Source organism: Wyeomyia smithii, chromosome 2, assembly GCF_029784165.1.
Source record: "Wyeomyia smithii strain HCP4-BCI-WySm-NY-G18 chromosome 2, ASM2978416v1, whole genome shotgun sequence".
In the NCBI taxonomy this organism is placed as follows: Eukaryota; Metazoa; Arthropoda; class Insecta; order Diptera; family Culicidae; genus Wyeomyia; species Wyeomyia smithii.
Window position 1 is genome coordinate 31071718 of NC_073695.1, and position 25408 is coordinate 31097125.

General features: G+C 40.2%; 2 protein-coding genes across 8 annotated transcripts in view; one reads left to right on the forward strand and one right to left on the reverse strand.

Moving 5' to 3' along the window:
- Positions 1-237: 237 nt before the first annotated feature.
- The window catches only part of LOC129721568 (integral membrane protein GPR155), a 52480-nt gene continuing 27309 nt past the window's right edge, over positions 238-25408 (reverse strand). For all 7 annotated transcript variants that reach the window (XM_055674295.1, XM_055674298.1, XM_055674299.1 and 4 more), the window contains exons 3-8: positions 3566-3855; positions 3358-3500; positions 2226-3161; positions 1645-2162; positions 1072-1581; positions 238-1007 (exon numbers count right to left, since the gene is read on the reverse strand). In XM_055674295.1, coding sequence (XP_055530270.1) covers positions 806-1007; positions 1072-1581; positions 1645-2162; positions 2226-3161; positions 3358-3500; positions 3566-3855 — 2599 coding nt within the window. In that variant the 3' untranslated portion in view covers positions 238-805. The remainder of the gene's footprint in view (positions 1008-1071; positions 1582-1644; positions 2163-2225; positions 3162-3357; positions 3501-3565; positions 3856-25408) is intronic.
- LOC129721576 (phospholipase ABHD3-like) lies at positions 17087-20705 on the forward strand. Its single transcript, XM_055674308.1, has 5 exons — positions 17087-17377; positions 17599-17872; positions 17937-18254; positions 18960-19096; positions 19155-20705. The coding sequence occupies exons 1-5, from the start codon at positions 17273-17275 to the stop codon at positions 19605-19607; spliced, it is 1287 nt and encodes a 428-aa protein (XP_055530283.1). The 5' UTR covers positions 17087-17272; the 3' UTR covers positions 19608-20705.

The window sequence follows — 25408 nt, forward strand, 5'->3', positions numbered from 1 at the left end:
ATACAGCGCTTTGTTGAAAGTTTTCCAGAGTACCTACATCCAGAAACGGCACGAAAAGGTTAGAAGACGGGACCATTCAAAATGGTACGTTTGGTCAGTACTGATATGGGCCATACCAGAGCCCACATTGTAAAGAATAAAAATATAGGTATAACAATCTTTAAAAATAAATTGTGCGGAAGCGTAAAATACAAGCTTTTCAAGATGTCATCAATGTACATAAAAAAAAAACAACAATCAATTGCCTTAAAATATATTCATTTATAACTTCTCTAATATAAAGTTTTGATGATAGAATGACTAAAAACATTGCAGGTATTTTATTTGTCTTGAGAACCTTTAGGCAAGCTTTACTTAACTAGTAGATACGCTCTTTTTGAAGGCTGCTGTTAAATTTTTACATCGCATCACACACTTATTGGACAAATTGTAACTTTGTCACATTTACAGTTGTTGCTTTTTTTCTTCTTCATGAAGTAATTCAGCTTTGGGCAATAAATACTTTAAAATAACAAATACTAACCCGAAACAGGACTAACTTATATAAGGTTAAATTTCATACAAAAACTAGTAATCACAATATTTTCCAGCTTCGTCGATTGTTTTTGGTATAACAGTACTTCCACAGTGCTCGGCACACTATCCACACAAATTACATCTAGAAAGTTTTGGGAGTAGCACTCTCATATTCGAAAACTTTCTAGAAATACTGGCTGCCGGTGCGATAGCAAGCAGAGCACTTCAGATCGAGTGCAAAGGATAGTTTTTACAAACTACGAAATCAAGGTAATAAAATCCAGTAAATTTATAAACGATCGCAGAACGTGTACAGCAGATTGCGGTCGTGGAAATGGTAAACATTATTGATATGCCGCAGGACGCGACCGTCCACCAGTCGGCGTGCGTAATGGGTCGCGTCCAAACGATCTTTGGCCAAGCCCAACTCTAATAGCCAGTCGACGAAAGCACTGCCGTAGAAAACTTTCTTGTAGATTTTAATACGCCATCTATCGAAAAAGAAAAACGATAAAATTAAAAAGGTGTGTTTCACAAGTAATTGTTAGAAATAACCTTTTATCCTTGGCAATAGTCCTTCGGCAATTGTCCAAATGATGCGTCGTGAATTGGTCACAAATGTGTCGCGTCTCAGCACTTATATCGCTCCAAATCGGCAGCTGCAGCATGTTGGCTCCATACCAAATCTTACGCCAGAATTTCATCAACGGCAGCAGCAGTTCTCCCGTGTCAGTTATAAACACCGCTAGGACGATGATGCTTTGTCCGAAGTTGAGGAACGCATCTAGGAACGTTAGCTCAACGTAGATGCCGGACATTCCCTCCATGATCAAAGTCCACACCGAAAGGGCGAGACCTACGAACATGGAGCAAAGCAACAGGATCAGCAAGACCATGTGTTTGAGAGTTTGATGCGCATCGGCAGCATTATCCACTTCCAGCGGCTCTAATCCGTCACTGGCGTGTTCGCGATACCGATCAATTAGTGATTGGCATTGCTGTTTAGAAGCCGACGGGCAATTGAACTGAGCCGAGCACATTCCATTGGCAGGGGTTACTTCGTCGCTAAAAAGACACACACAATTAAGGTGAAATAAACTGTTATCCACTCAGACAAATTGTACTCACTTATCAACATCATCGTTTACGCTTTGTTGTGTAATCAAATCTTCAATATCGACCACAGTTCGAATGGTATTTTGGTTAGTGCAGCAACCGCTACTTCCTCCGCAATTGCCCGATTGAGCATTTCCTCCCCGTAAAATCTCATCATCACTTGATGTCAACGAAGGCCTGCGTCGGTGCACCGTTGTTCCCGAAACTCCACCCGCGCAGCCGTTGCTCAATTCCTCCTGAATCAGATTTGCTACCGAGCTTGAACCCATTGTACTGCTGTCCGTGTCCGGTGAGGAGACTTCCCTGGACAGGGTTAGATACTTCTCGTGTCGCTTCTTAAAGCGCTGATGTAAAATCAAACAACCAACTGTGACGATGAAACACATGACTAGCAGAAACACGGCGATCGCAGCCTGTGCGTTACCGTACTGAAAGCTCGGATTGCGTTTTTCGGTTGGGGTAATGTTCTTGGTGTCTAATAAAAATAGTAAAGATACTATTAACGTCGGTAAGCCCCAGGCTGCGGCGATCTGTTAGAAAAATAGACTCAAAATAGATGAAATCGTAAATGTTATCAAGTGTGTTATACTCACAAACAGAGGCCACAACTTAAGTACGAAACACAGACTGCGACACTGCAGAAACAAAATCGTAATTGCCAGAAAGGCGGTCCAGAGGCGACTGCTGTAACATCCGATTGTGAAAAAATAGAACTGCAAGTACATCTTCCAGCCGCTGTTCTGTTCGAACGAGGACCACATGATCACACCGACGTTGCAGATCAGCTGTGATATGATCAAACAGCTTGTCACCCGATGTGGCATTTTGCGAATGCGACGGGTAAACGCAAACAGCAGCAGCATCCACACCGAGCAGCAAATGGCCACGATACTGATGTCAAAGGAAAACTTGTCCAGCTCGTTTAGGTAATCGGACGGCTTCAGGTTGGTGATGGTGATCATCTTAGCCGATATAAACATCAGCGGAGCGCTAATGAAGGTCGAGGCAACCATACTGCAAGCGATCAGGTCCACATCCTGATTGTACTGTGAGGCGATAACAAACACTCCCGGCGCAGCAGGGAATGTTCCGTATAGAAATCCAAAAGTGCTGAGGTCAGTTGTTTCGGAGAAATTAGCTCCAGCGTTCATAATGTTCACTGTTTGGCGCGTTACCAACGGTAGCACGAGTAGTTTTACTATAATTAGAATTCCCGGCAGAATGAAACCGGGACCTTGTAGCGTGGATGCATTGCCAACCATGCGTAGTCCCAGTAGAAAAAGAGCCGTGGCGGAGAAAGAATTCCCCAACACCTGCAAGATGCTGGAGAGTACAACTGGAAGACCGTTGCGAAATATTTGTCCGCCAACTACTCCCAGAACGGTCATCAGTAGCACCGGGTTAAAAAATACGGATTCAATGGTTTTTATGATGACTAGAACTTTGCCTTTCAGCAGGCTGCGGCTGGAACCATTGGAATCCGATAGCTGTGAGCAGGGCGGCAACGAGGAACGACGGGTAGCAAGTGCCTGAAATGAACATTGACATGAAAGGAGATGATTATTTGAGAAATTTTCCCAAAGATAGAATGGAGATATTATAGTCGTTAGGGGGATTCAAGTTTAATGTCAAATTATAGTACTAATGAGGCACGCGATGTTGGTTTAGAGTTCCCACATGGTGTCTAATGATGGTTACGTATGCGGTGCCTTATCTTAATCTTACCTCATTTTCTGTCGATTTCGCTTTAATTTTGGAAATTTCCATCAACACATATCCGATCGGGTTTAAAACCGCCAGTGAGATTGGAGCCAGCAGATAAATGTACGATGCATACTCCGGATGAATTTTCGAGTACAACGCCGTCACTGCAAACAGAACAAGACAATAAATATCGAACACGTACTGCAATGGAAGCGAATAGGAAACTTACCGATGGGAAATCCAATCGCGAAGTCATTGCTCTGGGTGCAAAAGATGGCCAGCAATCCAGCCCGGCCATAGTTGGTAGGTCGTGCCACCAGCAGAGAGATGACCGCCACCGCGAGAAAGACTACAGTCTTGGAAATCAAAATCGCTAGCAAAAAGTTCCAATTAACCGTGCTCCAGTTCAGCTCCGCTAGCGACAGAAAAATGACCGAAGGGAGGGCAAACGTGCCGACAAATGTGTTGAGACCTTTGGCCTCAGTGTTGGAGATAATGTTTAGCCGACCGGCGAGGTACCTGCGAAGAGAAAGCAGAATAATTATTCAACTGATATGTTTCGAATGTGAAGTTGTTTTATTTTCATTATTAAATCAATGCAAACTGTTTCTCAAACTGCTTTTTCACAGTGCCGGGAAAGGGCATTATTTCGTTCAGCATAATTGTTTTATTCACTGATCGAATCTCGCGATTGGACAGTGAGAAAAGAAATTAGGAATTGCCGCAGGATCGAAGATACCCATACCCGTATAGTAATCTGCGAGAACACTCCGGTCGCATTTTAGCAACAGTTCGCGGCTTAGTCTAGCGAGAGATATTGAGAGTTTTCCGCTTTCAACAGGCATCTGTTTCAAAAAGTACCTGCCAAATCACAAAGTAATAAAGCTGTTCTACCGTTTCACAAGAGTTTCAGGAGAAATTGTGCGGAGTCGATCATCGAAGTGACATTCTCCAGCCAATGACTGATCGCAAATGTCACATTTCGATACCGAGATATTTGAGGAGGCAATTAAGAGAGCTCGACGGGTTGTAATTGGCTCCGCTCAAGTGGACTCGTCCATCTAGGAATGGAAAGCCACCGGTTTACTGGTGGACTCACGCGGTTGCCGAATAGACGGAGGATGTACCACGCGCGAACCAAAGAACTTAGGGTAGAGCGCCATGCAGCATTCGAGTCTGCAAGATCGGCGCTAAAAAGTGCAAATAAGGCAAGCAAGAGGACTTGTTGTGATAGGCTATACGCGAATACCAATACAAATCCGTGGCCTAACGAATAAAAGTTCGTTATGGCCAAGAACAAGAGCGTGTTGGCGCTCTGCACGCGCCAGCGATGCTGGAGCGCATCATCGAGAGATTTTTCCACGCCACGAACCAAGTCCTTAGCCTACGACTGGATGGAATCCCGAAACTGTTTATTAGAATGACTTTAAAAGTGCCCCCGGGCTGTTCCAGACAGTCAGACTGCCGAGAGGGAAGCGACAGAAATTGGTCCTACTGCCGATGGCTAGGAAACCGCTGAAGTACATGGAGGGTGAACGCGGTCTCCCAGCAAACAAATTGGTTCATATAACTCGCGCTCAACTCTGTTATGTGAACCCTTTCTTGGTAAAAAATGACCATAGAAGATGCATGAAATGCGTCTGTTCGAATATTCTACACTTTTCTATAAGTGAGTTGCTACACGTTCTACGTTTTTCTGGTAACCAGAGATGCCAGATGTTTTTGAAAAATGTCCCCAAGAAGGTGCGGCTGTGGCTGACAATCAGCGAAAAAGGGATGTCAAAGTTGCTCTTTTTTCGCTCCGGGCTGGCCGTGAACGGGGAAATTTATAGTACGAAGTGCCTGCCAGAAATTGCGTCGTTCATCAGGAAATACCATAAGGACGAAGACACGGTTGCTGGCCAGATTTGGCGTCGGCCCACTACTCGAAGCGATCGTTGGAGGAGATGGAGCGGCTGAATATCGATGTGGTACCAAAGTCGGCGAATCCGCCCAGCGTCCCCCAGTTGCGTCCCATCGAGAATTTCTGGGAAAACTTGAAGCGCAAGATCTATTCCATCAATTTTGTCGCAAAACGGAGGAGGAATTAATAAAAAAAACGAAGAAAGAGCTTAAACACATGCCTACACGCATGTTTTCGTCCGCCATGGCGAATGTTCCGGTTAACTGCCGGAAGGCCGCACGCAAGGACGTAATATTTTTTTTCGAGGAAGCTAACATGATTACCTTCCATGGGAAATTTATCCAACTCAATTATCTGTCTTAGTTTTTTTTTCATCACCATCTGAATTTTTTTTTTTATCACCATCTGAAAAAAAAAATTTTAACGCAAACTTTAGCTATCAAATTATCGATACTTATCGATAATATCGATAAAAGCCCCGGAATTATCGATTGTTATCGATGTCCGTTTTGGGCGATATTTCCCATCACTAGTCTGCAACTGCTCGAAAAACCGGAAAAATGTGCTCGAAATCTGAAAAAAATCTACCCGTGATTCGAAAAAATTTCGCTCACGCGGGCAAAAGTCTGTAAAATCTGCACACATTTTAAGAAAATCTGCGCAAATATAAGGAGACTCTGACAAAAATCTGCAGAAATCGTGAAAAAACTGCAAATATCTGCAAATCACTAAAAATCTGCACACGGACTCCAAAAATCTGCGTTTTGCAGACAAATCTGCACATTTGGTATCCCTTCTGGTAACTGAGTTGCGATATGCTCCACATTGTTCGAGAAGCACAGCGAAAAAGAAAACGACATAAGAAAGAATGTGCTATAAATACAGGGGTGCGTCGCGCATAATTCATTCAGTGTTTAATTGTTTATCTTTTGTGAAAGACGAATCGCGAAATACAAGTTAGAAGTAAACGTTAACAGTTGCGTTTTCTTTCGGTGGAAATTACAGTCCACTATTAAAACTACATGATTTTTTGGTCCTTCGAACCGGATTGTGTAGTTATTCGTGAGAAGAAATAAACTGATCACCTTGTGTGAGGGTGAATTCGAAGTGAAAGTGAATAGTAGAAAGCCAATCGAGGCGATTTCAAAAGTGAAAGTGTTTGTTACTTGAAAGTAGAAGATGGCTACTACTCGCACACCAGATAAGAAGAAAGTGGTGGGTATTGGTGATAATCCTAGTGACACGGACCCTTTGACTATCAGCAGAGCCGGATTTATGGGGGGGCCCAGGGGGCCCGGGCCCCGGGCCCCCACATTTTTGAGGCCCCCACAAATTGATAAAAAGATTTTTTCTCTTTAAAAAATGAGATTTAATCAAAAGTTCGATTTACAGTAAGAAAATTTGATCAGACCATTTCAATCTGACACTTTCTTTCAGTGTTATTTTTTCGCTAGCGCCAATATCACAACTACATCCATAAGAGCTCACCTTGGATCAGGGTTGCCACATTTATTTCTGTATTTTTGCTGTATCTGTATCCAGCAAACTATAAATGTTGCATGAAAATCTTCTTCCTTAAAGAATATATTGAAACAAATCACCATTTTTTGCTTTGGCCTAATTTTTTATTGGTTCCAAACTTATAATTAGGCGAGTTAATCAAATGTAGTAACTGAACACGATATTGTTTATTTATCTTGACGTGATGTTCATGCATGTTTTTGGTAATTTAATTCTAGTAGCTTCTGCTTGGTTAGCAACGTAGCTTTTAGCTTTTAAAATTGAGCTCATAAGCTTAGGGGCCATGAGATTTCTGGCTTTAGACTTGCTGCAATTATATATTGAAAATATGCGTTCTACAAAAGCCGAAGAATGTGGAATTATTGAAAAAATTCGCACAAATTATCTCAGTAACGGAAACATGAATTTACCATTGGCATTGTGGCGTCCAACTACTCAGACCAAGTTAAGTCATCTGTTTCATCGAATCTTCCGGTCAAAAAGTTTGTTCTTAGCTAGTAAAACTCGTTATTCATGTCTTGTCGATCAGTTACTGTTACGAATTTTGGAAATCAAATCATTTAAATTTTCCAATTTCACGAATGTTTAGAATTGAATAAAGCTACCGTTTTTACAACAGAATCGATAAAATCGAACAGCTTTGCAATTTGTTTCACAAATTTTAAATAGAAATCCCGTCAAATATTTCGAAACGTTATTTTCCGCCTTCGTCCAAGCCTCATCCCTCTTCTTCTGCAACGATACTAACATAAACAGCATCAGGTTTTTTCACAAAAGTTTGAAAGTCGTTGAATTGAATTTAACCTTCCAAAAAATTGATTTCATTACGAATAGCAAAAGATTCTGTAAAATCTGTATTTTTGACAACATTCTGTAATACAGATTCTGTATTGCCTTTTAGTTCAAAAATCTGTAAAATACAGAAAAATCTGTATATGTGGCATCCCTGCCTTGTATTCTCTTGGAATGACACACATTAACACACCATTTGAATCGAACCAGCGCGCATGGGAGATAAAGCAGAGAAAGAAAACCCACAATTTTTTTAATGCATTGCTTTTGCTAACTTGTCCGAATCAGGAACATCAGATGTGCTTTGCAAAATGCAGATTTTCTGAGTTCGTGTGCAGATTTTATTGACCTGCAGATGTGTGTAGTTTTTTCCTAGTTTCTGTAGATTATTGTCAGAGTCGTCTTATATTTGCGCAGTCTTTCTCAAATTGTGTGCAAATTTTTGCCTGTGGATAGCAATTTTTTCAAATTAGGTTTTTTTTTCAGGTGTCAAGAAAAAAAAATCGAAGATGAAACTAATTAAAAATAGGTTGCGTACGACTGTGGAGAATGAAAGGCAGTCTTAGCATTATTAAGTTTCGAGTACGAGTATACTGAAGGAGTTAAATGTTGATTATTTAATTAATAAGTTTTCTGCAAAACAACACGAAAGAAAAAAAATTAACAAATTTTTGATAACTTTTCAATAGCAAATAAATATTTTTAACTCGTACGATAAAAAAAAGGTTTTGTTTTATTTCGGGGCCCCCACTATAACTGGGCCCCGGGCCCCCACAATCGTAAATCCGGCCCTGACTATCAGTGAGCAACTGAAGCTGCAAAAAGAAAAGGAATCGAGAAGAAAAATTAAGAGTGAATTAAAAGTGCTACAAATGAAAAGGGAAGCCGTGGAAAGAAAATTGAGGCGTGTTCAAGGAGCGATTCGGAAATCGGATGAATCGAAGAACAAACACTTCCTGCAGCTACAAATGAAACTTGTGGAAAGTGCGTACAGTGAATGCAATGAGTTGCAAGATGAAATATATAATTTGAACGTTGATGACGAAGTGCGTTATGCAGAGGAGTTAAAGTTTATTGAGTTTGAGGGGTTATATTCGAATCTTTATGTGAAATTGACCAGTTTAATGGAAGCTACGGTGAAGAATGAGTTAGTACCAGTAGTATCAGTGCAACCAGTGAATAATCAACCGAATATCCCTCCACTGAAAGCTCCACTGCCAACGTTTGATGGAAACTACGAGAACTGGTACGCCTTTAAGAACATGTTCGAGAATGTTATGGCCCGATATCAAACCGAGTCTCCTGCTATTAAGCTGTACCATTTGCGCAATGCTTTGGTAGGCAGTGCAGCAGGAGTGATAGACCAGGACATCATTAATAATGGCGATTATGATGCGACCTTGGCTACTTTGCGAGAACGGTATGAAGATAAACGAGTTATCATCGACAAGCACATTGATGCGATCTTCAATATACCCACCATGACGAAGGACAGTGGAATCGGATTACGTAAGTTGATCGATACTTGTTCTAAACATGTTGATGCTCTAAGAAATCTAAAGTTACCGGTAGATGGGTTGGGAGAAATGATATTGCCAAATGTCCTTGCGAAGAAACTTGATGTGAAAACTCGTAAGGCTTGGGAGCTGAATCAACGTGATGGGCTACCTAAGTACTCTTCAATCATGGAATTTTTGAAGGAAAGATGTCGCGTATACGAAAAAATCAGTCGCACTGCAAAACCTACGATGGAATTGAACAGACAGTCGCGTCTGTCTGATAAGACGGAATCAAAATTCCATAGTCTTGTATCGACTAATGAAAAATGTCAACATTGTAAGGGTGATCACGAACTATGGAAATGCGATTTTTTTAAAACAACGAACTTCAGTGAAAAATACGCGACACTTCGTAAAAGTGGCTCTTGTTTCAACTGTCTGGAAAGGGGTCACATGACGGCAAGATGTAATCTGAACATTCTTGCAAGCGATGTGGGAAACGACACCACACATATCTGCATTTCGAAAATGCACAGCCTTCTGAGAGTAAAGTATCGATATCTAATACAGTATCGAAAAAGGACCTTCCCGAGGAAGCTGTAAGCTGCGCGAGTGCATCGACTTCCGATAGTGGATCTGCTCTCTGTGCTAACGTTAATTTTGAACAGGACACCCTTTTAGCTACAGCGACTGTTATTATCTGTGGTTCGGGTAACCGTGTTACTGAATGTCGAGCTGTTCTGGATTCAGCTTCGCACAAAAACTTCATTACAGAAGAGTTAGTAACGAAACTTGGGCTGGAACAGAAGCGAGCAAGTTGTACAGTGGTTGGGATTGGAGGCAACCCGATGGGGATGCAATTTGAAGTACACACGCGAATAAGATCTCGAGTAAGCGAATACGAATCACCTTGCATGGAATTTCTTGTTGTCAAAAAGATTACCGGCGAGCTTCCGATGCAGATTTTCAGTTGACCATATGGACATCTATGGATAAAATTGAGTTGGCAGATCCAAAGATCAACATTCCTGGGCCAATAGACGTTCTTATTGGCTCGGGGCTTTTCTTCAAATTGATGAAACAAGGACAGCTTAACCTGGATGATGATTCACCAACGATCCAAGAAACTCATCTGGGATGGATAGTGAGTGGATTTATACCGAACGGCATGTCAACATGGGGCATGCATTTTACACCATGGCCAGTGAAGATGATGTCGGTAAATTGTTAGAACGGTTTTGGCATTTTGATTCCTATGACGGCACAGCAGAGCAAGATAACTTTTCAGATGATTATTGTGTGACTCATTTTTTGCAGACACATCAACGTAAAAAAGATGGCAGATTTGTTGTACGATTGCCGTTTAACGAAAAGCGACGATTATTGGGTGATTCGTTACAGATGGCCAAAAAGCGGTTTCTAGCAGTTGAACGGAGACTAGATCGAGATCCAGAGCTAAAAGGGCAATACGTACAATTTATGCGAGAGTATGAGAACTTGAACCACATGATAAGCATTTTACCGCAGCCAAGTGAAGGATAAGGAGATGCATTCTACCTACCTCATCATTATGTGCTGAAACCATCGAGCACTACTACGAAGCTAAGAGTTGTGTTTGATGGGTCGGCTGAGTCATCCAGCGGAATTTCGATAAACGACGCCCAAATCGTGGGTCCAACAGTACAAAATGACTTGATCTCAATTTTGATAAATTTTCGATCATTTCGTTTTGCGGTGAGCGCGGACATTCCGAAAATGTACAGGCAAGTGGAAGTACATGAAGATGACATCCGTTTTCAAAGAATCGTTTGGAGAGAAGATAGTTCGCAACCGCTGAAGTTTTATGCTTTGAAAACCGTTACCTACGGGCTTGCTTCTTCGCCGTTTCTTGCGACAATGGCGCTTCGACAGCTGGCCACAACTGGTGAGGAACAGTATCCGTTAGCGGCGAACGCTATAAGGAATTCGTTTTACATCGACGACATGCTGTCAGGTGGCAACACTCTCGAAGAAGCGCAGGAGCTAATCAGCCAAGTGACTGCGTTACAGAAATCAGGGGGTTTTGACATTCACAAAGTCTGTTCGAATTCGAAGGCTCTACTGAAAGCAATACCGGAAGAGAAAATAGAAAAACTTGGACAGGTAGGAAACCCTAATGTGAACCATTTGATGAAAACTCTCGGAATAGCATGGGATCCAATCTGCGATATGTTCACGTTTTGTCTCCCTAAATCACCGAACTGTGATGTACCACTGACCACGAGATGTCTGCTGAGTGAAATCTCAAGAGTTTTTGATCCACTTGGTTTTCTTGGCCCAGTGTTAATGACAGCTAAGCTCTCCATGAGAGAACTCTGGTTGCTTCAATTGCATTGGGATACACCCCTTCCAACAGATTTCGTAAGGTTCTGGGTGAACTTTCGATCTCAACTGCAACAATTAGATGGTATAAAAATTCCGAGATGGGTTTCCTCCGTAGGCTACGTTAGCATAGAGCTGCATGGATTTTCCGATGCATCTGACCTTGCATATGGTGCATGCCTCTATGCACGATCGATTTTTGATGATGGTAGGGCTGAAATGAGATTGATCTGTAGCAAGTCGAGAATATTACCGAAAAAGCAAGGTACGAAGAAAGAAATAACAACTCCGAGAGCAGAGCTTCAGGCAGCTTTGCTACTTTCACGATTAACGGACAGAATTACCAAATCAATGAGCATCAACTTTTCGTCAGTTGTTCTTTGGAGCGATTCTCAAATTGTGCTCTGTTGGATACAGAGGTCACCCGAAACGCTTCAGATCTTCGTTGGAAATTGGGTGAAGGAAATACAAGCACTAACGAGTGATTGTGCTTGGCGTTATATGCCGTCAAAATCGAATCCTGCAGATTTGATTTCGAGGGGTATAAAACAACCTAATCTGCTACTTCACCAAAATCTCTGGTGGCACGGTCCAGCTGCGTTGAACGAGAGTGAATATGAAATTCGCACACCACCATCAATTCCAGCTGAAGGTATTCCAGAGCTTCGGCAGACAGTTTTGATTAGCTTGGAAGTTTCGAGAATGAAAATTTTTGATAGAATCAGCAGATTCTCAATTATTCAACGAGCCATGGCGTACGTCGTGCGATTTGCGCATTATATCAAGAGCGGCAGAAGGCACATTACTAAAGGACTTGCCACAGTCGACGAAATGAGAAGCGGCTTGTTGTTGGCTGTACGCTTGGTACAACAAGAATGTTTTTCAACCGAGATAAAGATGATAAGGGAAGAAAAAGACTTTAAGCATTCATTACGATGCTTGAATCCATTTTTCGATGAAAGCGACGAAGTTCTTCGTGTTGGCGGGAGAATTAGGAATACTCATCTTCCTTACGAGGCTAAGCATCAACTACTTTTACCGCATGGGCATCCGTTTACACTGGCTATTATTCGACATGTGCATCGAAGCAACTTACATGTTGGTCAACGTACTTTGCTGACGATTATACGACAACAGTTTTGGCCTCTCAGAGCTAAAAGTATAGCATGAGCATGAGCATGATGAGCATGATTGACCGCCCGCGGTTGCTACTCCGTTATTGCCAGATCATCTGTAATTACACAGAGAACCAATGGATGATGCTTGGGATTAATATTCATCCTCAATGTGTAAAAACTGGTGACCTTAATCTTTATATTAGGCAATACCAGCGCCGGCCGCATCCGAATGCAGGTCAAAGAAGGAGTGTGTATAGGAATATGTTGACGTGATACTCGCTTTATTGGAAGCCGAGAACACCTCTGCACTTCCACGAGAAATCACTGGGATGTTGGAGAAAAGGGTAAGGTTTGCAGCAGATTTCGTTTTGGTAAACGATGCGCTGAGTTCTAATACCAGGTTCATAATACCAAATATCGCGCGTACGAGTTCATTATATCTTTTACGGAAATCATAACGCGATCCGAACTCATTCCGGTTGATGATGTAACACCGCAAAAATAAAGCGCACGCGAGGATACCGGACCTACAACCTAATCAAGACACACTCAAATATTCGAAAATCTGTTTATGAAGTCATTATGCAACTACCGAAACGTATCTCTCATTGATTTATCTCAGCTGACTACACAATGTTACGAAGCAACCAGATATGCATTACCCAAAAATAAGAGAAAAGTAAATATATAGGCCCTCAACACATACTGCAAGCGGTCAGCAAGAGAACTTCAAAAACGGCCTATTTGCTTGGCCATCGCCGTTCGACAGACGAGTCGCGTATAATCCTGATATTAATTGCAAATAATTGCGATATTTGGTGGCGATTAATTACGATGTTTTGTCGCGATTATTTATTTACGATATTTATCGAACGAACGGAACCTATTCCGAATCACTGCGTGCTGGAAAAGAACCTACGGGTGGACAGTCTGCGAATAAATGGTTTGGTACACATCGAAAGTCACAACACACCGAAAATCCATAGTTGAGCAAAGCTCACCTGGGCCGAAAACACGTTTACTTCGGAAAGTTATGCGCGACCGCTCTATTCTCTCTTACCGACGCATACGCGCGGAGACACGGTATTTAGCGTTGATTACCACTTACTTCTTGAATAATAAAGCGAAGATACCTACTGAGTATGAAAAAACTGGCAAAGTTCCATGCATTCATAGCTAGAAAATTTTTTAAAATACAAATATGCATATTTAACAAGACCGAGTACTAATTAGATTTAACAAAATGCCAAAACAATTGCAGTTAAAATTTATTTGCCATGCTCACCGACAAGATTTCTACTTAATTAAATTAAAAGTTGTCTATGTGTTTCAGTATTTACTCAAAAGCTAGAAAAATCATAAAACAAGGGCATAAAACTGCTCAAAATATTCGTAACCGTCCAGTCGGAGCGCGAAAGATAAATTTCTAAATTATGTTGTACTGCTACTCATTCCGTCATGTAAAAACCAGCGTGTTCAAAGGTTTAAAACATCCCTCCTATTGGAGCAATTCTGTCTATTGAGTATAGACTTTGGCAAACAAAGCGACTCCATGAAATCACGCTTTAACAAATCTCCATATACTGAGAGCAATGCAACCAGATATGTATCTTCCAAAATAAAAATAAATAAATAAATAACCCAATTGATTCAGAAACGGCTGACAACGCAAGCAGGGTATGTATAGTATCCCTACCGACGTCAGTCCACTGCGCACACAAATAACGAGACAGCTCGATGAACGCGAAAAAAAAACTATACCTCACACATATATATCATCCTCATATAAACTGCACAAAAACAAAAGAAATCACAAACTCACGACAATCCTACAGTCTGCACCCCTCAAGTCTCAGCACGCACTGCAAGGCCGATGCCATACCGGAGAGGATACGAAGCTAACAGCGTCGTGAAAAGCAGAAAAAAACAGTGGTTCCCTTTTGCCATGCAAATCAAACAAAAAACACAGGCAAAACGTTACCAACACTAATACTTATCCTTTAATTCCCGCGTCCTCTGTGAATCATCATGCTAGTGCGAGAACGTGCCGCACGCAAGAGCAACGGTCATCCTGCACTTGCACTTCTCGCACTTTTCCTTGTTCACCTTGCACTTACTCACACACACTTATGGCAAGGCAAGGGCTAGCGGGAAACGTGCTCCGCCACCGAAAAAGAAATGCAGCTCTCACAAATTAGCCACAAAATTGCACGAATCTTTAACGGATTTCAACATCGACGTCACACCGATAATACGAAACCGCCACATTTCGTATTAACTTTTACTCCACCCTTTGCACCTAAAATATAACGATTACGCGACGGGAAGGCTAAATAAAATACGTCGACATTATTGCACTATCCTCAACCGTACACGACAACCCTCGGAACACTTCATCGCGATTCGAATCAAACACTCGGAATTCACACCGAGACAACAGCGGCCTTCATTCAATAAATGTAGACACATCCCTTTTCCAGATAGAAAATATATAACTTATAAAAACTTGAAAAAACGATGAAAAATTCCGACGAGAAACATTTTCACGTCCGTTTTTGATCACAGCTTGCTTCGATCTCCCCTTGAGACGAACGATGACTATTTTTCTCGACAAACTACGCGATCTGTGCGAGTGCCGCGCGTGAGGAAACAACTAAATATCTGATGCTCCCAACAACCTCCACATACAAAATTAGTTTCGGTAGCCAGAGACAGAAAAAGTGTAGTCCAGAAAGTCAAATATAACATTTACCTCCATCTGGTCAGTTATTGTAAGAAGGATTTATTCTTGTCAAAAATAAGTCATCGTGGTTTTGTAGAATTCAATGTTAAGGAAGAGTTAGTGGGCTGACCTGAGAATAAACACATGTTCAAATCTGTAGGGTTCGAATGTCCTGATTTCACTACGATTCGAACGCTGTAATCTTGCGGATACGATTCTGCCTTAATATGGAACATGGTTCACTTATACACTTATACAGTCAAATCCATTTTTATGCGATTTTGTATGAGCAAATTTTCAATTTTTATGATTTGTTTTTGCGCGATCTTTCTTATGCGGTATGTAAGAAACGAATATATCCGACTAGCGAAAACATTGTTTTAAAGCTTTTCTTAGTTTTAGATAATATTTTGAAGTAGAATACTTCTCACAGGAAGTTCGGCTACATAGGGATGTGAAATGAAAATCTAAAACCGAAAAAAGTGAAAAATATGTCCAATTTCAAATGCTAATAAATCGGTTAGTATTCGATGGATTTCCTTCGTTCTTGCAGCAATAGATTGGAAAATCTTCTAAGATTCTTCCCAAAAGCAGATAATTGTAATTTTATTAATCACACTATTGTACTATTGAAAATAGTCAAGCCTTGTCAAAACGAAAAATTCGACCTCTGATTGGTCGTTATACGATTGCTTCCCAAGCACGGTCGACAGAATCATATACCTTGCAATTTAAAACATGATATTTGGCCTATATAAGAGCCTGTTTCAGCCGAAGCCGCGCATCGATAGCGGCTGATGCAGTGAGGCACTTTAGTGAAATGCAGTCTCTGTGCGATAGTGGGCATTAGTAAATGCATTCAATGAAAAGTTGGCTCATTTTGACAACACGTGAGCCATCTAGTTTTGAGTGTTATATCAGCATTTTATTGTTTACTTTATCACAAGGAATACTTTATTCGCTCTGTCAGTGATAACGCAAAGATGTGATCGGCATCTTATCCGATACTAAACAACAAATTGTCCTTTTCAGGATGAAATTGAAGCTTGATTGAAGAGTTAATATTTTCTAATGAGTTAATTCTCATTTTTAAATTTGTAAAAGTTATAAATTTTACTTCATCTCCGTGTCTCAAAACGTACTGAATTATCTTTTCCGACATCGACATCCGGATAAATTTCATCTCAAAATTTAAAAATTGTCAAGCCCCAACCATGACAAGCAACTTACTATATCATTGAAAATGGTCAATCCTTGTTGAAGCGCAAAATTCGATTGATCTGATTAGTCAACGTTTATTTACTAGAAAAAATGACTGACACGCAAGCAGCCGGGTTATCTTTCTTGTAAAAGTATTCTACTTCAACCGTTCGGTCGTGGCTTTGCACACAACCCTCCTGTTTTTTTCTGTGATTTTTTGTCCGTTCCCTATCCCTCGCACAAAAACAGATTGGACTGTATAATACACCATTTAGATAAGTGGAAACTGCATCTGATGTTATTATATCCACTTCTAAGATTGTTCTAGAACATAATTGGGTCTCGTGGTATTTATTTTAATAGGCTTAGAAAGAATTGGTTGATATGTAATGCATTGTTATTTGCACAGCCTATGCAGGCCATATCAGGAACCAGTTCAGCCATCACAAGCTCAAATTGAAAATCCAATGTCAATGATACGTTTACGTACAAGCTGTGCAAATTATTTCATATTATTAAGGGTAATGTTTGTGCGGCATAGCGTAGATCTACTTTATTTATGGTACCTACATACAATTAAGTCAAACAACTTCCATTAGAGGTGCAAACATTGATGTTTGAGTTTGCATTAAATCGTTGAATACTATGTGTTGAAAGCTGCATATTTGATCGTTCTTTAATTCGTTTCAGCGTATAAACTGGCTGGCGCGACGTCACATACCGTTCTCGGATAGAGGTTATCAATGCAGCACTAAATTAGCTCCAGCATCACATTTTAGACAAACACCAACTCACAGTATTCTAGTTGACGGGCGACAGAATGATTGCAGATTTGTACGCTTATCTGACTAACTTACCTCGATGGCATATTTTTGCAATTTTCCTTGTTGGATATCTACTGTACTATTTGATGGAGGTTGTTAAGGTGAGAAGAAATGTTAGTTTAAGATACAAAATTTTACTTCACGATTATTATAAATTATTTTAAAATACGCGCCCTTTGATTGCACTCACAGAGAAGATAGTTTTGTTTACGGTTCTCGAATCCTCTCAAACGATTTTTGCTAGGACAGCATGCCAAACAAATCGCACTATAATCCATTTTTTTTATTTTAAATTTAAATTGAATTTTGTCTTTTTTTTCAGCGACCCATTCTTGCAATCGCAGATGGCCCGTTTAAGAAATATCTTCGCAAAAATATCCCTATACTAGAGATGAAATTTTGGCCCACCTTCTGGTGCGTGGAAAGTCGGGCCCAAACTGTCTTCGCTAGCATCATTCGTTCCAATATGATTCCAGACATAGACTACCGTCGTGAAGTTCTAACATTAAAAGACGGGGGTGAGGTAGCGTTGGACTGGTTAGATATGAACTGTGATAGTGAGTCGCCGCTTATTATCATCCTTCCAGGGTTGACAGGTACAGCATACTTTAATAGACTTAAATTCAGATTGTTTAATGTCATTCTTTTCGATACGTTCAGGCGAATCACAAGCCGAGTACATAAAATGCTTGGTGACGTCAGCTAATCGTATTGGTATCAGGACAGTGGTGTTCAACAATCGTGGCCTAGGGGGAGTTGAACTGAAAACGCCTAGGTTGTACTGTGCTTCTAACAGTGAGGATCTGTTGGAGGTAGTTAACCATGTAAGAAAATTAAATCCTCATGTTAAAATTGGCGCCACCGGAATATCAATGGGTGGATTAATATTAGGGAATTACTTGGCCAACTATAGCGAAGAGTCGAAGCAAATACTCACTGCCGCAAAGATAATCTCGGTGCCATGGGATGTTAATAAGGGTAAGTACACATACAGTTTCATCTGAGAATTATTTTATTCAATTTGCAAAACGACGAGATTTTAAGTGAAAAGACGAACAGGAAGATAGTTGACTATCTGGACTCTCATGCCCATTTGGAACAAAAATTGAAATAATGAAGTTCATTATGCTCGGAGTATACCTTCTAAGTGACGCAAAACAATAAGTAGCGTACGTCAAGGACGTATGAATTATTTGACCGTCTGTTGGTGATAACTCTTATCGTGCAACTAAAAGTTTAAGGAAAGGTGCTTTTTTATTTGACCGCATACAACGCAAAGTTTGAGAAATTTTTGTAAGAGAACATTCGATTTTGATAATTTTTTTCGGCAATCTTTCCAGAATATATAAAGATTTAATTAATGTTTTGATGCAAGATGTCTTTACATCTAATTATAGTCGTGAATTTGCCTCACACAAGGCGCGCACATACGAGACTCTTGGGCTTAAACATTCTAGCTTGTTTGTATTTCTCTGTTGTTTTTATTCTTCTAGTTTTGGAAACACCTTAAACTCTCTTGCTACACCCTCATAAGTCTTATAAACATTTGTTAGACTGCTGAGGGCCTGAAAATTTCTTCGATGCAGGTTATCGTAGATATTGTAAATAGACCTTGCTGTAACACGTGTAACACACTTGCTATTAGCAAGGATTTAAGAACAGTAATCAATTTCAAATTTACAGGATCTGATAGCATCGAACAGCCTTACCTTAACAGTATGCTCGGACGTCACTTAGCAGGAAGTTTATGTCGCACAGTACGTAAATATGATATTCTTAGGCATGAGGATTTTGATTGGGACATGGATCAAGTTTTACAGGTAAGTTTTTTTTTTGTATAATGAATCACTAGTTCTGAATGATACTTCAAATTTTCAGAGCAAAACAATCAAAGAGTTTGATTCCCATTTCACGTCGAAGCACTTTGGCTATAAAGATGTCGATAGTTATTATGCTCAGGCCACGTTACACAATAAGTTACACAAAATAAAAGTGCCTTTGCTGTGTCTAAGCGCGGCCGATGATCCGTTCCAGCCGCTAGATGCAATCCCTATCAAGGCTGCAGCGAAGTCGTCCCACGTTGCGATTCTGATCACGGCTCGCGGTGGCCACATTGGTTTCCTTGAGGGTTGGTGGCCAGCTAACAAAGAACAATACATGGGCCGACTGTTCAGTCAGTTCTTTGCAGCAACTTTATTTGATCCGAATAATGAGTTCTATCGCACATCGCAACTCATGATGGAGCACAACTTACAGACGTCAACTTCGGTGCCTACTACACCGATTTCTGGATCGTCCAGTCCCATACGAAAAAAATCCATTCCATTCTAATAGTAAAGAGGATAGTAATTGTTTTATTCCCCAGCACAATTATTTGCAAACAACATTTGTGATAACGATTAACATAATTGTTCCGACAGGTAGTTGTGAAGTTTGTAAATAATATTCACAGCACAAATCCAACATAGACAATTTATAAGCCAACTTCAACAACGATTTTAGGTGTTTCATCATTTTGAACAATAATATGGTATTTGAAGCCGAATTAACAAACAATAATCATAGTTCAGTCTAGATTCAGGCCAAATTTCTTGCGTCAGTTTCACAGCAAGTAATTACTGAAGCTTTAACGGATAGTCAATGCAAAAAGTTGCCTTCTAAAGCACATAGCTATAGGTTATTTAAAAAAAACAAGATTATTTTTCCTATAATACTAACCCAATGTTGGATGTTCTTAAAAAGAACTTTGTTATTAATTTTAGCGAAGCGAGAAATTTGAATTTGAACTTAAATCAATCAACACAATGAACTGATCCGCGTTGTGTACATGAAGGTCTATACTAAATATGATCAGTTACTCACGATACTTTACCGTAAGTTGTTAGGTGGAATAGAAAGTTAATTTTTAAACCTTTTTAATGTTAACTGCTCACAGCGTGGATTGAAAGCACTAACCAAATTGCCCAAAAACGTTCTTTGAGGGCTACAATATTCTTTGTTAATACTATGCAGGGTCAAACACCAACAATAAATAATGTTTATTCACATATCATTGACAGTTGTAAAAATAGTACTTTTAATAAAATAATAGTTCAAACAGATTGAAGAGATTACCAGAAAGTAAAAGAAAAGTATTCTAAAAGCAATACAAGCGTTAATGTTGTATTCATGAATTAGTTATCGTTTTTACACATAGACAGCTTAATTTAATTCAAAAACCAATAGTAATTTTGCTTACAGCATGACATTAAAAGGTTCTACTAGTCTCAACAAATTCGTGTTTCGTGAAATTTAATATTTATCATTGCACTAGCTTATTTAATAAAACTATTAAAGCTTATAAAGATTTCTAAGGCCATAAACAACTTCTACCATAGAAAACTTAATAGGAGAAAATAAAGTTCCAATTTGTTAGATTAAATAAAAGAATTCGTTAAATGCTAATCTATTGCGTTCCGAAATATCATTTTAAACTCAACTTAGTTTCATCGAGCTGAACTGAATACAAAAAAAAAAAAATACCCGTCATGAGCGGGGTAAGACCGCCCCCTTAAGCAATTCTGTTTATAAAAAAAAAGTTGCGGCTGCAATTTCATTTTTTCTTCGCTAAGAGGTTCTTCTATTCAATACCCGCATTTAAAAAATAAGAACTGAAAATTTTTTGTTTATTTTCCAGCTTTTTTTTCAATTTTGAAATTTTATTGAAAATGTGCAGATCTTTTTCATGCGGGGTAAGCCCGCGGGGTAAGATAGCCCACCATTTTTTGAGAATAACAAATATTTTTAGGGCCAAGTTGGGTTGATTTTATCGGTATAGTGTCTTTGACAAAGTTTTAACTTTTTTTGTTTTTTGATTATCCAAGTTTAAATCAATGTTTAGGTAACTCTTTGTTGTTTTCAAAATACATAGATTTTTCAGAATTGGAGTTTTTCAAGATATTCAATTTATAATAAACCTGTCTTTAAGCTAAAAATACAAACTCATTATACCTGTCTGTATGATTTTTTTGAAGACTTATTATGTATAGAGTAATAATAATAATTATTGATTTTTTGTTCATATTTTCAATTTTTTTATGGTTTTTTGACGAACAAAATTACCAACGACGCCCAAGAAAAAATCTTTACAAAATTTGAGCTATAAATATTTCTATTACTCCATGATCAAATAACCATCAAATTTTAGCTTTCCTTTTGTAGATTCTGCAGGCAGAAACATCATTTTTTTTTAATAAATAAAAAAAAAAAATTAATTCTATTTTTATATCTATTCTTTAATTTTTTTACAGTGTATTCTTTTTTCGGAAGTAGAAAACTGCTATTTTCAACTCTGCCGGAGAAGTCATATCGATCAAACATGGCTCTAAATTTTTGTTTGTTCATTAATACCATTTTTACACAAGTTTACTTTTTTCAAAAAATTAGTCGCGTTAAAAAAAATTTCTAGAAAAGCTTCTACCAATTCGGAAATGGTCGATTAACATTGATGTCTTATGTGGCTTGAAATTGCTTTACTGATCCTGTAAATATTCCCTTTGTAGTGTTGAGGCATTTGGGTCTTGAAGTAAAACAACAAGCACTTGTATACGTGGCGGTTTTACCCCATGTATAGTGGGCGACTTTACCCCCAGTGGAACATTTTCATATTCCATCGAAAAAGTAGTCAAAATTACAAGATTACTCACGGCCTTCGATATTTCCGAAAGAAGACAGATTCAGGCAAGCGGTTGAACGTATATTCACGAATAAAACAATAGATTTTTAGACAGAAAAACCTTAAGTCCCGTTGCCGCAAAACAATAGCGCGTTGACTCTTGGCCTCTCAGAGCTAAAAGTATAGTCCGGAAAGTTGTTCATAGTTGCATTCCTTGTTATCGACAGAAGCCAAAACGAGCTACACAATTGATGGGAGATTTACCCAAGTATCGAGTACAGGAAAGCCACATTTTTTTAAACAGTTGGAGTTGATTACGCGGGACCATTTTCATTTAGATCTTCAACTTCCATTAAGAAATCATTAATAACTAAAGGATATGTGTGCATTTTCGTCTGTATGGCCACAAGAGGCATTCATTTAGAGCCTGTTTCGAGTCTGACTACTGATGCATTCCTAGGAGTATTACAACGGTTTGTTAGTAGAAGAGGATTACCCCAGAAGATAATATCTGACAATGCTACAAATTTTGTGGGTGCTAATAACGAGCTCAAAAAATTGGCGGACCTATTTGAATCAGAAGTACACCAGAAGCGATTGAATGAGTTTTGTGTGCAGAGACTGGTCATTCATCCCTCCTCGCAGCCCCCATTTCGGAGGGATTTGGGAAGCAGGTGTGAAATCAGTCAAATTTCATTTGCGACCCATATTAGCAGAACACAAACTATCATACGAAGAATCTAATACTGTGCTTTGTCAGATTGAAGCGATATTAATTTCAAGACCGTTGACTCCATCATCAGACGATCCGAATGATTTTGCTGCTATTACACCAGGACACTTCATGATTGGTAGAGAATTCCAATCGATTGCGGAGCCTTCATACGGAAGTGTAAACTATGGCAGGCTTACTCGCTGGCAAATTCTTCAGGATTTGAAACAGAAATTTTGGCGTGTCTGGTCGAACGATTTTCTACAAGAGCTTCAGCAGCGACAGAGAGATTACAAGATTACAAAATTCAAGATTGGAGCACTGGTACTGGTGGTTGATGATAATCTTCCTCCATTACAATGGAGTCTGGCGAAAATAACTGACCTACATCCTGGAAAAGACGCCCATGTTCGTGTTGTAACACTACGGACCAAGGATTCGACCATTAAGCGGGCTATTAAAAATATATGCTTGCTTCCAGCGCCTATGTTTACAAATCTGAAGGCCAAACACGTACATTGTATAATTTCGCAAGCTATCTTAACCCTCTAATGCCCAGTGCCGCCTTTAGACGGTCTTCAGTGAAACTTCCAAAAAGCTTCAATTAATAATTAAAAAAATGTTGATAAATTGGTCGGTGTTAAGTCAGACCGGACCAAGTCGCAAAATTGAAAAAACGAGTTAACGATAGTATTGGATGAGGATCGTCTTAAGCTACATCACACAACAATCAGATGTTATTTATCTCTCAAACAGCAGAAATAACAGCATGATTTTTGTCTGCATGACCAATGAAAAGCGATTACAGTGTTCAGTCAGAATGGACCAAGTGTTTATTTTCAAGGAAACTGCCTTCGGTCAGCTATTGATAAAAGCGAACGAACGGAAGAATTTTCAAGCGTTTTTCCAGATTTCTTTGTATCAGAGAACTCTTCCACTCACCCCCCATCGGAATCTGTAAAGTTTAACGCACTGCCGTGGTTTTGGATGTGTTTTTGGACCGTTTATTGCTGTCACTAACATGACCTGATATCATGCCTTATAGTGTGCAGACAAAGTGAACCATGTGTTAGGCAGAAAAAAGTTGAAATTATCGGAATTTACAGCATCGGTTTGAAGTCAACATAAATGAATTTCAACACTATCAGGCAACTTTTCGGAATGCTTCATTGCCCGTTAGTCAAAAAAGTATACTTTACTAGTAAATGAGGAAAATGTACATGGTCGACTCTGATTGAACACGTAAATGAGAAACGTTAGTCATTTGTGTGAGTGACACAACATTGCACAATTTCCAAACGTGACAGAAATTCCAGAACCAAAACACGAGGAAACCATCCAGTCCATCATCAATTTTACGGCAATTTTGGCCAAAGTTGCAGAGAAAGTGGATGATTACGAATAACTTAATTGAGTAAATTAACCATATTTTTGTTCCATTAAAACATTCCGCTTCTAGCATTGATTTGTTGAAACAAACACAGTTTCAAGTTTATTCAAACTATTTTCAATAATTGTTGATGTCACAGAAGCTAAACATGTAGATTAAAAACTTTTTGACTGTTCGACGATCAATGGACTAAAATTATTTGTTCAATTGTTCAGTCATAATGGACCAAGTCATTAATGATTCTTCTTTGATTCAATCAGAGTGGACCAAGTACATTTAATCAGTTACAAACCTGTGCTTTTCGGCTGCGAAACCACGGGCGTAAGGGTGACGCAACTGAACCTGAACCATTGCTTCGCGGCTCAGCAGCTGCTACACCAAGCAGCCACTGAGTCGTTGTCGGACATCGCCGTCATATCGGACCCCTACCGCATCCCTCCCGGAAACGGTAACTGGGTTGCGGATAAGTCCAGATTGGCGGCCATATGTACGACGAGCAAGTTCCCGGTTCAGGAGGTTGTCTCAACCTCAGAAGAAGGGTACGTAGTTGCTAAGGTGAACGGAGTGTTCTACTGCAGTTGCTATGCTCCGCCACGTTGGTCTACCGAAAGGTTCATCCGGATGGTCGACCTCCTATCCATGGAGCTAACGGGCCTAACGCCGTTGGTGGTGGCGGGCGACTTCAACGCTTGGGCTGTTGAGTGGGGAAGTTGCTTCACGAACCAGAGGGGCCAGATCCTGTTGGAGGCTTTTGCAAAGCTCAACCTAGATCTGGCCAACGTTGGGAACAAAAGCACATTTAGCAGAAATGGTGCGGAGTCGATCATCGACGTGACGTTCTCCAGCCCAGGACTGATCAAGAACTGGAGGGTAGACGATGGCTACACTAATAGCGACCACCAGGCGGTCTGTTTTAGTGTAGACAACAACGAGAGGGGGCAAGCGACGGGTAGAGCCAACACTCCGACCGTTCGCGGGTGGAAGACATCGCACTTTGATGCCGAGGTATTCGAAGAGGCAATGAGAAGGGAGCGCGAGGGGGGCAGTTGGCTTCGCCCGACTGCTGACCAACTAGTTGCTATGCTATCGCGGGCGTGCGACGCCACCATGCCTAGGACTCGCCAACCTAGGAATGGAAAGCCACCGGTCTACTGGTGGACGGACGCGATAGCCGACCTTCGCAGTGCGTGCCTCCGTGCAAGACGGAGGATGCAGCGTGCGCGAAACGAAGAAGAGAGGACAGAGCGCCGCGCAGCATTCAGTTCGGCAAGATCGATGCTAAAGAGTGCGATAAAGGCCAGCAAGAGGGCCTGCTTCGATAGGCTATGTGCGAGTGCCAATACAAATCCGTGGGGTGACGCCTACAGGATCGTAAT